The sequence below is a fragment of the Sorex fumeus genome, unplaced genomic scaffold (genome assembly GCF_029834395.1).
Source record: "Sorex fumeus unplaced genomic scaffold, SorFum_2.1 ptg000296l, whole genome shotgun sequence".
Classification (NCBI taxonomy): Eukaryota; Metazoa; Chordata; class Mammalia; order Eulipotyphla; family Soricidae; genus Sorex; species Sorex fumeus.
This window is the reverse complement of record NW_026606353.1, coordinates 11347-22500: the sequence shown is the minus strand read 5'-3', so window position 1 is coordinate 22500 and position 11154 is coordinate 11347. Positions and strand designations below refer to the sequence as shown.

The 11154-nt window shown below is 53.2% G+C and overlaps 1 protein-coding gene across 1 annotated transcript in view; it reads right to left on the bottom strand.

Moving 5' to 3' along the window:
- LOC130018856 (granulocyte-macrophage colony-stimulating factor receptor subunit alpha-like) overlaps positions 1 to 7082 on the bottom strand; it is a gene marked incomplete at its 3' end in the record, with an annotated part of 46241 nt that extends 39159 nt beyond the window's left edge. The window contains exon 1 of the mRNA XM_056109536.1: positions 6944 to 7082. Within this exon, the coding sequence (XP_055965511.1) occupies positions 6944 to 6968 (25 nt within the window). The remainder of the gene's footprint in view (positions 1 to 6943) is intronic.
- Positions 7083 to 11154: the final 4072 nt, after the last annotated feature.

Genomic DNA, 11154 nt, shown 5'->3' with positions numbered 1-11154 from the left:
GTGTGTCTGTGTGTCTGTGTGTATCTGTACATGTGTCTGAGCGTGAGTCTGCAAGTGTGTCTGTGTGTGTCTGTGTGTGTCTGTGTATATCTGTTTGTGTGTCTAAGTGTGGGTCTGCATGTGTGTGTCTGTGTGTGTCTGTGTCTTGTGTATTTGTATTTGTATGTGTGTCTAAGTGTGGGTCTGCATGTGTGTGTCTGTGAGTGTCTGTGTGTATCTGTATGTGTGTCAAAGCGTGCATCTATATGTGTCTGTCTGTATGTCTGTGTATGTCTGTGTGTTTCTATGTGTGTGTCTGTGTGTGTTGGTGTGTCCTTGTGTCTGTGTGTGTTTACGTGTATGTCTGTGTGTCTCTGAGTCCGTGTGTGTTCGTGTGTGTCTATGTGTGTCTCTGTGTCTGTGCGTGTCTGTGTGTGCACCAGTGTCTGCATCCATGAGTGTCTGTGTCTGTGTGTGCCTGTGTTTCTCTGCTGTGTCTGTGTTTGTGTGTCTGCGTGTGTCAGTGTGTGTCTGTCTGTGTGTGTCTGTTTATGGGTGTGTGCCTGTTACTGTCTCTGTCTGTGTATATCTGTGTGTATCTGTGTCACTGTGTGTGTTTGTGTCTGTGTGTATTTGTGTGTGTCTGTGTGTCCGTCTGTGTCTGTGAGTGTGTGCGTGTCTAAGTGTGCGTCTGCATGTGTCTGTCTCTGTGTGTCTCTGTGTGTCTATGAGTATGTCTGTGTGTCTATGTGTGTCAGTGTGTCTGCATCGCTGTGTGTCTGTGTGTGTCTATGTGTGTCTCTGCTATGTCTGTGTTTGTGTGTCTGGGTGTGTCAGTGTGTCTGTGTGTCTCTGTTTATGGGTGTGTGTCTGTGTGTCTCTGTGTGTGTGTCTGTGTCTCTGTGTGTGTTTGTGTCTGTGTGTATTTGCGGTGTGTCTTGTCTTTATGTGTGTCTCCATTTGTGTCTGTGTGTGTCAGTTTATGTGTGTCTATGTGTGTTTGTGTCTGTGTGTGTATCTGTGTGTGTCTGTGTCTGTGTGTGTCAATTCATGTGTGTGCCGGCTCCAGCTGGGCTCCGGGAAGCCACCAGCACCTCCGGGAAATAGTAGTGGGGTCCCGGCCGGCTCCGAGCACTGAGCCAGGAGTCCACTGAGCCAGCCTGAAAGGGAGGACATGGGGTGGGGGGGGAGATACTTAGGGGAAAGAAGAAAATCTCAATCGGACACAGTTTCCTCCACATTGGGATTTAAGGGGGAGATGATAAAGGGCCTGGCACGCGGCCGACCCGGGTTCGAGTCCCGGCATCCCCTAGGGTCTCCCGAGCACTGCCAAGGGTGATTTCTGAGTGCAGAGCCACGTGGGACCCCCCAAAAGCAAAATAATAATAATAATAATAATAATAATAATAAATCATTTCTGCTTTTTTGACTTTAGTCCAACCCACGATCCTTCCTTCCTCGTCCACCTGCAGTCGCCCAGCACGGGGGGTCCGGGACCCCCGAGAAGTGCTTGTACCCGGGCAGACACGAACAGGAGCCGGTGGCCACAGCCGGGGACGGTCCCGGCCACCCCAGCCTGGGCACTTTGCGTTGCCAGGGAACTTTTTTTGATGCTCGGGGAACTGAGCCCGATTCTCGGGGAACTGAGCCCAGTTCTCGGGAACTGAGTCCGATTCTTGGGGAACTGAGTCCGATTCTTGGGGAACTGAGTCCGATTTTCAGGGAACTGAGTGATTCTCAGGAAACTGAGTCCGATTCTTAGGGAACTTAGCCCTATCCTTGGGAAACTGAGCCCGATTCTCAGTGAACTGAGTCCGATTCTTGGGGAACTGAGTCCGATTCTCGGTGAACTGAGCCCGATTCTTAGGGAACTTAGCCCGATTATCGGTGAACTGAGCCCGATTCTTAGGGAACTTAGCCCGATTATCGGTGAACTGAGCCCAGTTCTCAGGGAACTTAGCCCTATCCTTGGGAAACTGAGCCCGATTCTCGGTGAACTGAGTGATTCTCAGGGAACTGAGTCCGATTCTTGGGGAACTGAGCCCGATTCTCAGGGAACTGAGTCCGATTCCCAGGGAACTCAGCCCAATTCTTGTGCAACTGAGCTCGATTCTTGGGAAACTGAGCCCGATTTTCAGGGAACTGAGTCCAATTCTCGAGGAACTGAGTCCAATTCTCAGGGAACCGAGCTGGATTCTCGGGGAACTGAGCCTGATTCTCTCAACAAGAACCAGAACCCGCATCACAGCTGGGGTCTGGGGGTCCTTGCATGCAGGCTACAGAGCTGGGGGTGGTCTCCCGAGAGCCCAATTTTTGAGAGAAACTTAGCCCGATTCTCGGGGTACTGAGCCTGATTCTCGGGGAACTGAGCCCAATTCTCAGGGAACTGAGTCCGATTCTTGAGAAACTGAGTCCGATTCTTGGGGAACTGAGCCCAATTCTTGAGAAACTGAGCCCAATTCTTGGGGAGCTGAGTCCGAATCTCGGGGAACTGAGTCCGATTCTCGGGGAACTTAGCCTGAATCTTTGGAAACTGCGTTTGATTCTAGAGAAACTGAGCCCGATTCTCGGGGAACTGAGCCTGATTCTCGGGGAACTGAGTCCGATTCTCGGGGAACTGAGTTTGATTTTCAGGGAACTGAGCCTGATTCTCTCAACAGGAACCAGGACCTGCATCGCAGCTGGTGGCTGGGGGTCCTTGCATGCAGGCAACAGAGCTGGGGTTGATCTCCCGAGAGCCCAATTTTTGAGAGAAACTTAGCCCGATTCTCGGGGTACTTAGCCTGATTCTCGGGGTACTGAGCCTGAATCTTTGGAAACTGAGTTTGATTCTAGAGAAACTGAGTCTGATTCTCGGGGAACTGAGCCTGATTCTCGGGGAACTGAGTCCGATTCTCAGGGAACTGAGTTTGATTCTCGGGGAACTGAGTCTGATTCTCTCAACAGGAACCAGGACCCGCATCACAGCTGGGGTCTGGGGGTCCTTGCATGCAGGCAACAGAGCTGGGGTTGGTCTCCCGAGAGCCCAATTTTTGAGAGAAACTTAGCCCGATTCTCGGGGTACTTAGCCTGATTCTACTGAGCCTGATTCTCGGGGAACTGAGCCCAATTCTCAGGGAACTGAGTCCGATTCTTGAGAAACTGAGTCCGATTCTTGGGGAACTGAGCCCAATTCTTGAGAAACTGAGCCCGATTCTTGGGGAGCTGAGTCCGAATCTCGGGGAACTGAGTCCGATTCTCGGGTAACTTAGCCTGAATCTTTGGAAACTGAGTTTGATTCTAGAGAAACTGAGCCTGATTCTCGGGGAACTGAGCCTGATTCTCGGGGAACTGAGTCCGATTCTCGGGGAACTGAGTTTGATTTTCAGGGAACTGAGCCTGATTCTCTCAACAGGAACCAGGACCTGCATCGCAGCTGGGGTCTGGGGGTCCTTGCATGCAGGCAACAGAGCTGAGGTTGATCTCCCGAGAGCCCAATTTTTGAGAGAAACTTAGCCCGATTCTCGGGGTACTTAGCCTGATTCTCGGGGTACTGAGCCTGAATCTTTGGAAACTGAGTTTGATTCTAGAGAAACTGAGTCCGATTCTCAGGGAACTGAGCCTGATTCTCGGGGAACTGAGTCCGATTCTCAGGGAACTGAGTTTGATTCTCGGGGAACTGAGTCTGATTCTCTCAACAGGAACCAGGACCTGCATCACAGCTGGGGTCTGGGGGTCCTTGCATGCAGGCAACAGAGCTGGGGGTGGTCTCCCGAGAGCCCAATTTTTGAGAGAAACTTAGCCCGATTCTTGGGGTACTTAGCCTGGTTCTCGGGGTACTGAGCCTGATTCTCGGGGAACTGAGCCCAATTCTCAGGGAACTGAGTCTGATTCTTGAGAAACTGAGTCCGATTCTTGGGGAACTGAGCCTGATTCTTGAGAAACTGAGCCCGATTCTCAGGAAACTGAGTCCGATTCTCAGGGAACTGAGTCCGATTCTCGGGGAACTTAGCCTGAATCTGGGAAACTGAGTTTGATTCTAGAGAAACTGAACCTGATTCTCGGGAACTGAGCCTGATTCTCGGGGAACTGAGCCAGATTCTTGGGGAACTGAGTCCGATTCTGAGGGAACTGAGTTTGATTCTCGAGGAACTGAGTCCAATTCTCAGGGAACCGAGCTGGATTCTCGGGGAACTGAGTCTGATTCTCTCAACAGGAACCAGGACCTGCATCACAGCTGGGGTCTGGGGGTCCTTGCATGCAGGCAACAGAGCTGGGGGTGATCTCCCGAGAGCCCAAGTTTTGAGAGAAACTTAGCCTGATTCTCGGGGTACTGAGCCTGATTCTCGGGGAACTGAGCCCAATTCTCAGGGAACTGAGTCCGATTCTTGAGAAACTGAGTCCGATTCTTGGGGAACTGAGCCCAATTCTTGAGAAACTGAGCCCGATTCTTGGGGAGCTGAGTCTGAATCTCAGGGAACTGAGTCCGATTCTCGGGGAACTGAGTCTGAATCTCGGGGAACTTAGCTGGATTCTTGGGGAACTGAGTTTGATTCTCGGAAAACTGAGTCCGATTCTCTCAACAGGAACTGGAACCCGCGTCACAGCTGGGGTCTGGGGGTCCTTGCATGCAGGCAAACAGAGCTGGGGGTGGTTTCCCCCACAATGGAACCCCAGAGGGATCCCCCTGGTCCCGGCCAAGCAGAGACCCCTGAAGTCAGAGCCAGGAGGAGGAAGATGAGGAAGACGAGGAGGAGGAGGAGGAAGAAGAAACGAGCTTTGCTGTGGGTGCGGCAACCAAAGCCAAAAAAAAAAAAAAATCAGGAACTGATCCCTCGTCGGACACCTACGGATTTGTTCTTCCTCCCCGTACGCCCCTCCTGCCTGGCTGCAGCACCTGTCCCATGCCTCAGAGTGGACACAAGACCTCCCCAAAGACCCTCCCCCCAAACACACACACACACACCTGGAGAATCTCCTGAACCTCCCCAGGGGAGGCTCCAGGTGTCCCGGACGGGGGGTTCTGGGCCCTCAGGGGGGCCACACCGAGTCCCCGTGGCACGTGCAAAGGGCCAGGGACCCACTGTTTTCCATGATGAAACGCAGCATGTGTGACTCCTCCTCCACGCCCGACACAAAGCCCCTCGCCTAAGCCTGAGCCGGGTGGTCCCTGCACCCGGGCTGGACCCCTGGGTGCCCGTTTGGAGTCTCCTGGGGGCTCTGGGCTGAGCGGGCGCCTCTCCCTGCGCCCATCACTCCGCCCACCTACCTCATGAGAACTGTGTGCAGGACAGGGAGGCAGGTTGACCTCTGGGGGCCCGGGGGCAGCGTCTCCAAGTCACAGTTCCGCCTCCGAGTGTCACCGTGACCCCTAGAGACTCCCCTCTCCTCTCTCTGTCTCCCTCTTTCTCCCTCTCTCCCTCTCTCTCTGTCTCTCTCCAGCTCTATCTCTCTCGTCTCTCTCTTTTGTCTCTCTGTCTCCCTCTCTCCATCTCTCTCCATCTCTCCGTCTCTCTTCGTCTTGGTCAATCTCTCTCCCTCTCCCTCCACCTCTGTCTCCGTCTCTCTCTCTCCCTCTTTCTCCCTCTCTGTCTCTCTCTCCCTCTCTCTCTGTCTCTCTCCGCCTCTATCTCTCTCTGTCTCTCTCGTCTCTCTCTTGTCTCTCTCATCTCTCTCCCTCTTCTCTCTCCATCTCTCTCTCCTTCTCTCTCGTCTCTCTCTCGCTCTCTCCGTCTCTCCCTCTCTCTCTGTCTTGGTCAATCTCTCTCCCTCTTTCTCCCTCTCTGTCTCTCGCTCCCTCTCTCTCCTTCTCTCTCTCCCTGTCTCCCTCTCTCTTCCTCTCTTTCCATCTGTCTCTCCCTCCCTCTCTCTCCCTCTCCTTCTTTCTCTGTCTCTCCCTCTCTCTCTCCCTCTCTCCTTCTCTCTCTCCTCTCTCCATCTCTCTTTCTCTCTCCCTCTCTCCATCTCTCTCTCCCTCTCTCTCTCCTTCTCTCTCCCTCTTTCCGTTTCTCTCCCTCTCTCTCCCTCTCTCTCCCCCTCCTTCTCTCACTCCTTCTCTCTCCCTCTCTCTCTCCCTCTTTCTCTCCTTCTCTCTCCTTCTCTCTTCCTCTCTCCGTATCTCTCTCCCTCTCTCCGTCTCTCTCTCCCTCTCTCTTCCTCTCCTTCTCTCTCCTCTCTCCCTCTCTCTCCCTCTTTCTCTCCCTCTCTCTCCCTCTTTCTCTCCTCTCTCCTTCTCCTCTCCTCTCTCTCCTCTCTCTCCTCTCTCCCTCTTCCTTCTCTCTTCTCTCTCTCCCTCTCTGTCTCTCTCTCCCTCTCTCTCCCTGTCTCCCTCCCTCTCTCTCTCTCACTCCCCTCCCTCCCTCTCTCCTTCTCTCTCCCCCTTCTCCCTCTCTCTCCTTCTCTCTCTCCCTCTCCCTTTTCCTCTCCCGCCCAGACCACTCCGAGACCCTCTAAAGGAGAAGGAGCACCACCACGTAACCGGGGACTGGCGGGGATTCACCAAGGACACCCAAGCACACGCCAACACGCCACCACCACCCACAGCTCGGCCCGGACACACACAGCGTCATGCCCACAGGAGACCAAGGTGGACACACACACAGACACACACACACAGACAGACACACAGACACACACACACACACACCCTGTCACATAGGAGCCCTTGAGGACACAATCAGACACTCAGACAACAGTTACGCAGGCAAGCCGGAACACACGGACGCACACGGACGCACCCCGGACAGCCACGTGGCACAGCACACGCGTGCAAAGACACTCGGACACTGGCTACCGGGGGAGGCGTCCAGAGACCCCCAGGCGAGGCTCATATCTGGGGATCCCGGGGGTCCCCAGGTGCCTCTTGGGCTCAAGGACCCCCGTAGTCCTGGCACCCTCCGAAAAACTCCCTGGCCCGTCCCCACCTGCGTGGGCACCCGAATCCCAGCGCCCACGGACCCCCGCTGGAGAAGGAGCGGTCACTTACCCAGCCGGTTGGCCCAGCCTGGCATCCTGGGTCTTCGCTGGACGCCACTGACCCCCCACGCCCGGGATGGGCGTGTGGGGGACGCCCACCTCTGCCCACCTTCACCCAAGCTGGGGACTCCGGCCGGCCGGGTCCCGGTTCTGCGTCTCGGCCCCCTGGGAGAGCAGATGAGACCCGGCAGGACCCCGCCTGTCCGCCGCCCGCCACCAGACGCCGCCACCGCCGGTCCACTCCCTCACCCACCCACCCCCCGACCGGTCCCGTTTCCTCATCGGGGTTGGGAAACCCCAGGGCGCCGTGGGCTCCTGCGAACAGCACCCAGGGGAGAAGAGAGAAGTACGGCCTGTCCTGCCCCCTGCCCCCACCCCCCACCCCCACCCAGGGATGTTCCCTGCTCCCTCTCCCAGCCCCCAACACCATCCCGCAAGGTGGGTCCCTGACAGCCCCCAACCCAACGTCTCATGCACGCGCGCACACACACACACACACACACACACACACACACACACACACACATGGCCAGGCTCAGCAGGGAGCATGAGGATGAACATTGGGTCCCAGGTGGAATTTGTTGGCAAGGAGTGAGGGGTCCGGCGTGGGTGGAGGGTCCCGGGCATCTGTGTGTGTCTGTGTGTGTGTGTTGGGGGTTTGCCTTCTGTTCTTTGACCCACAGGAACCGTCTCTCAGAGGATGCGTGCCCAGGGTGTCCCTCCTGGTACACGGAGTCCCAGATGGCTCCAGCTTAGCCCCACAGAGATCAGAGTCCGGGGGCGACTGATCCAAGAGGAGCCTTTGCCCACTCCTCCTCCTCCTCCTCCTCCTCCTCCTCCTCCTCCTCCTCCTCCTCCTCCTCCTCCTTCTCCTCCTCCTTCTCCTCCTCCTCCTCCTCCTTCTCCTCCTCCTTCTCCTCCTCCTCCTCCTCCTTCTCCTCCTCCTCCTCCTCCTCCTCCTCCTCCTTCTCCTCCTCCTCCTCCTCCTCCTTCTCCTCCTCCTTCTCCTCCTCCTCTTCCTCCTCCTCCTCCTTCTCCTCCTTCTCCTTCTCCTCCTTCTCCTTCTCCTCCTTCTCCTTCTTCTCCTTCTCCTCCTCCTCCTCCTTTTTCTTCTTCTTCGTCTTCTCTTCTTTTTGTCTTTTCTTCTTTTCTTCTTCTCTTCTCTTCTTCTTGTCTTCTCCTCATCTTCTTCTCCTCCTCCTCTTCTACTTCTTCTCCTCCTTCTCTTCTTATTCTCTCCTCCTCCTCCTCCTCCTCCTCTTCTTCTTCTTCTTCTTCTCCTTCTCCTCCTCCTCCTCCTCCTCCTCTTCTTCTTCTTCTTCTTCTTCTTCTTCTTCTTCTTCTTCTTCTTCTTCTTCTTCTTCTTCTTCTTCTCCTCCTCCTCCTCCTCCTCCTCTTCTTCTTCTTCTTCTTCTCCTCCTCCTCTCCTCTTTTTCTTCTTCTCTCCTCCTCCTCCTTCTCCTCCTCCTCCTCCTCTTCTTCTTCTTCTTCTTCTTCTTCTTCTTCTTCTTCTTCTTCTTCTAGTTCTTCTTCTCCTCCTCCTTCTCCTCCTCCTCCTCCTCCTCTTCTTCTTCTTCTTCTTCTTCTTCTTCTTCTTCTTCTTCTAGTTCTTCTTCTCCTCCTCCTCCTTCTCCTCCTCCTCTTCTTCTTCTTCTCCTCCTCCTCCTTCTCCTCCTCCTCCTCCTCCTCCTCCTCCTTCTCCTCCTCCTTCTCCTCCTCCTCTTCCTCCTCCTCCTCCTTCTCCTCCTTCTCCTTCTCCTCCTTCTCCTTCTCCTCCTTCTCCTTCTTCTCCTTCTCCTCCTCCTCCTCCTTTTTCTTCTTCTTCGTCTTCTCTTCTTTTTGTCTTTTCTTCTTTTCTTCTTCTCTTTCTCTTCTTCTTGTCTTCTCCTCATCTTCTTCTCCTCCTCCTCTTCTACTTCTTCTCCTCCTTCTCTTCTTATTCTCTCCTCCTCCTCCTCCTCCTCCTCTTCTTCTTCTTCTTCTTCTTCTCCTTCTCCTCCTCCTCCTCCTCCTCCTCTTCTTCTTCTTCTTCTTCTTCTTCTTCTTCTTCTTTCTTCTTCTTCTTCTTCTTCTTCTTCTTCTTCTTCTTCTCCTCCTCCTCCTCCTCCTCCTCTTCATTCTTCTTCTTCTTCTCCTCCTCCTCCTCCTCTTTTTCTTCTTCTTCTCCTCCTCCTCCTTCTCCTCCTCCTCCTCCTCTTCTTCTTCTTCTTCTTCTTCTTCTTCTTCTTCTTCTTCTTCTTCTTCTTCTTCTTCTTCTTCTTCTTCTTCTAGTTCTTCTTCTCCTCCTCCTTCTCCTCCTCCTCCTCCTCCTCCTCTTCTTCTTCTTCTTCTTCTTCTTCTTCTTCTTCTTCTTCTTCTTCTAGTTCTTCTTCTCCTCCTCCTCCTTCTCCTCCTCCTCTTCTTCTTCTTCTCCTCCTCCTCCTTCTCCTCCTCCTCCTCCTCCTCCTCCTCCTCCTCCTCTTCTTCTTCTTCTTCTTCTTCTTCTTCTTCTTCTTCTTCTTCTTCTTCTTCTTCTTCTTCTTCTTCTTCTTCTTCTTCTTCTTCTTCTCCTCCTCCTCCTCCTCCTCCTCCTCCTCTTCTTCTCTTCTCCTCCTCCTTCTTCTTCTCCTCCCAGATGCTGGCGAGATGAATCAGCCCCTGAGTGGACCAGGTCGCGACAGGACAGAACGTGATTAATCACCGCCCCCAGCTGTTCTGATGAAATGAGGCCTGGGCCACGCCGCTTCAGTCCAAAGAGGCTCTTCTCAAATCGCACAGAAAGAAGACTTTGCCTTCTAATTATGCAGAAGTCAACGCCCCCAGACCCCCAAATCCACACAGGTTTTGAGAAGCCTGGTCTTAAAGTTCCCCAGTATGGCCGTGCTCCCACCCGGAAATGAAATACAATGTCTTGGACCAGAATGGCCCATGAAGTTAAAAAAAATGTTTACATAGTCACCAAAAATAAATAATAATAATAATAATGTCATTTTTGAAAAAAATGTTTTTATTCACTTATCTGCAATTTTGTGGCCATTTTTTTTACTTTATTTTATTTATTTTTGGGGTCACACTCGGTGATGCTCAGGGCTTCCTCCTGCCTCTGTACTCAGGAATCCCTCCTGGCAGTGCTCGGGGGACCCAAGGGGATGCTGGGAATCGAACTCGGCTCGGCCGCGTGCCAGGCAAATGCCCTCCCTGATGGCCTATCGCTCCTGGCCCCATTTTGTGGCGATTTTGAGGAGTTTTGTTTTGTTCTGGTGTGTGGTTCTCACTCCCTGTATACAATCAAAATACAGAGACAAAAAGACATGCAGACACACACACACACACACACAGACACACACACCCTCTTTTTATGTGGCATATAAAGAAATAGAGTAGGAAGTGGAACTGCATTCTAGCAGGGTGGGCACTGGCTTTGCACGTAGCCCACCCAGATGTTAACTGCAATGTTTGTTCCTCACATCACGGGAATCCTGGTGCTCTTGACCAGACATGTAGAGGAAGCTTTTGTTTGCTGTATGGCTGAGCATGACCCAAACCCTGAGCATGGACCTGGAAGCCTCCGACTGGTGTGACAATTGTCGAAAGCATTTGTGTGCCCAACAAGGCCTGAGGGCTTGCCTACGATCTTGGGTTTCGTCCTCAAGACTTGGTCACCACTAGATGCAAAGTCCATTATCCATTGGCACTTGGCAAGCGGTCGGCCTGGCCATCAAAGAGTTCCTGAGATCTGGCCTTTTAAAAATTTATTTATTTAAACAAAATTTTATTAGTGAATCACCGTGAGGTGCAGTTACAGGCTTACCGACTTTCATGCTTGCATTTCAATCATCCAATGATCGAGGACCCATCCCTCCACCAGTGCCCATTTCCCACCACTGGTGGCTTTTCTTTCCTGGAATCGTGGAACATTTCCCTGGAAGTGTGAGCCTGAATCTCCCGGCCCACGGGCCCACCCTTTGCCACATGGCCTTGTGTGTCCCAACAAAAGTGTGACCACTGAGTCTCCATCTTTCCTTTCTCAGCCTCCTTTTGGGGGGGAAACTGCTGAGAACTAGCGGGGAGAAATGTTGAAGCCCACACGGTCTTCTGAGCCGATTCTCAGTTCTCTTTTGCACCGAGACAGTTGACGTAGTTTGTTGGTTCCTTTCCGGAAACTTGAGGTGGCCGTAGAGGCGTGAGGCGGGGATGTTAGTCCTCAGAAATGCAGTGAAAGAAGGATGGAAATGCTCCAAT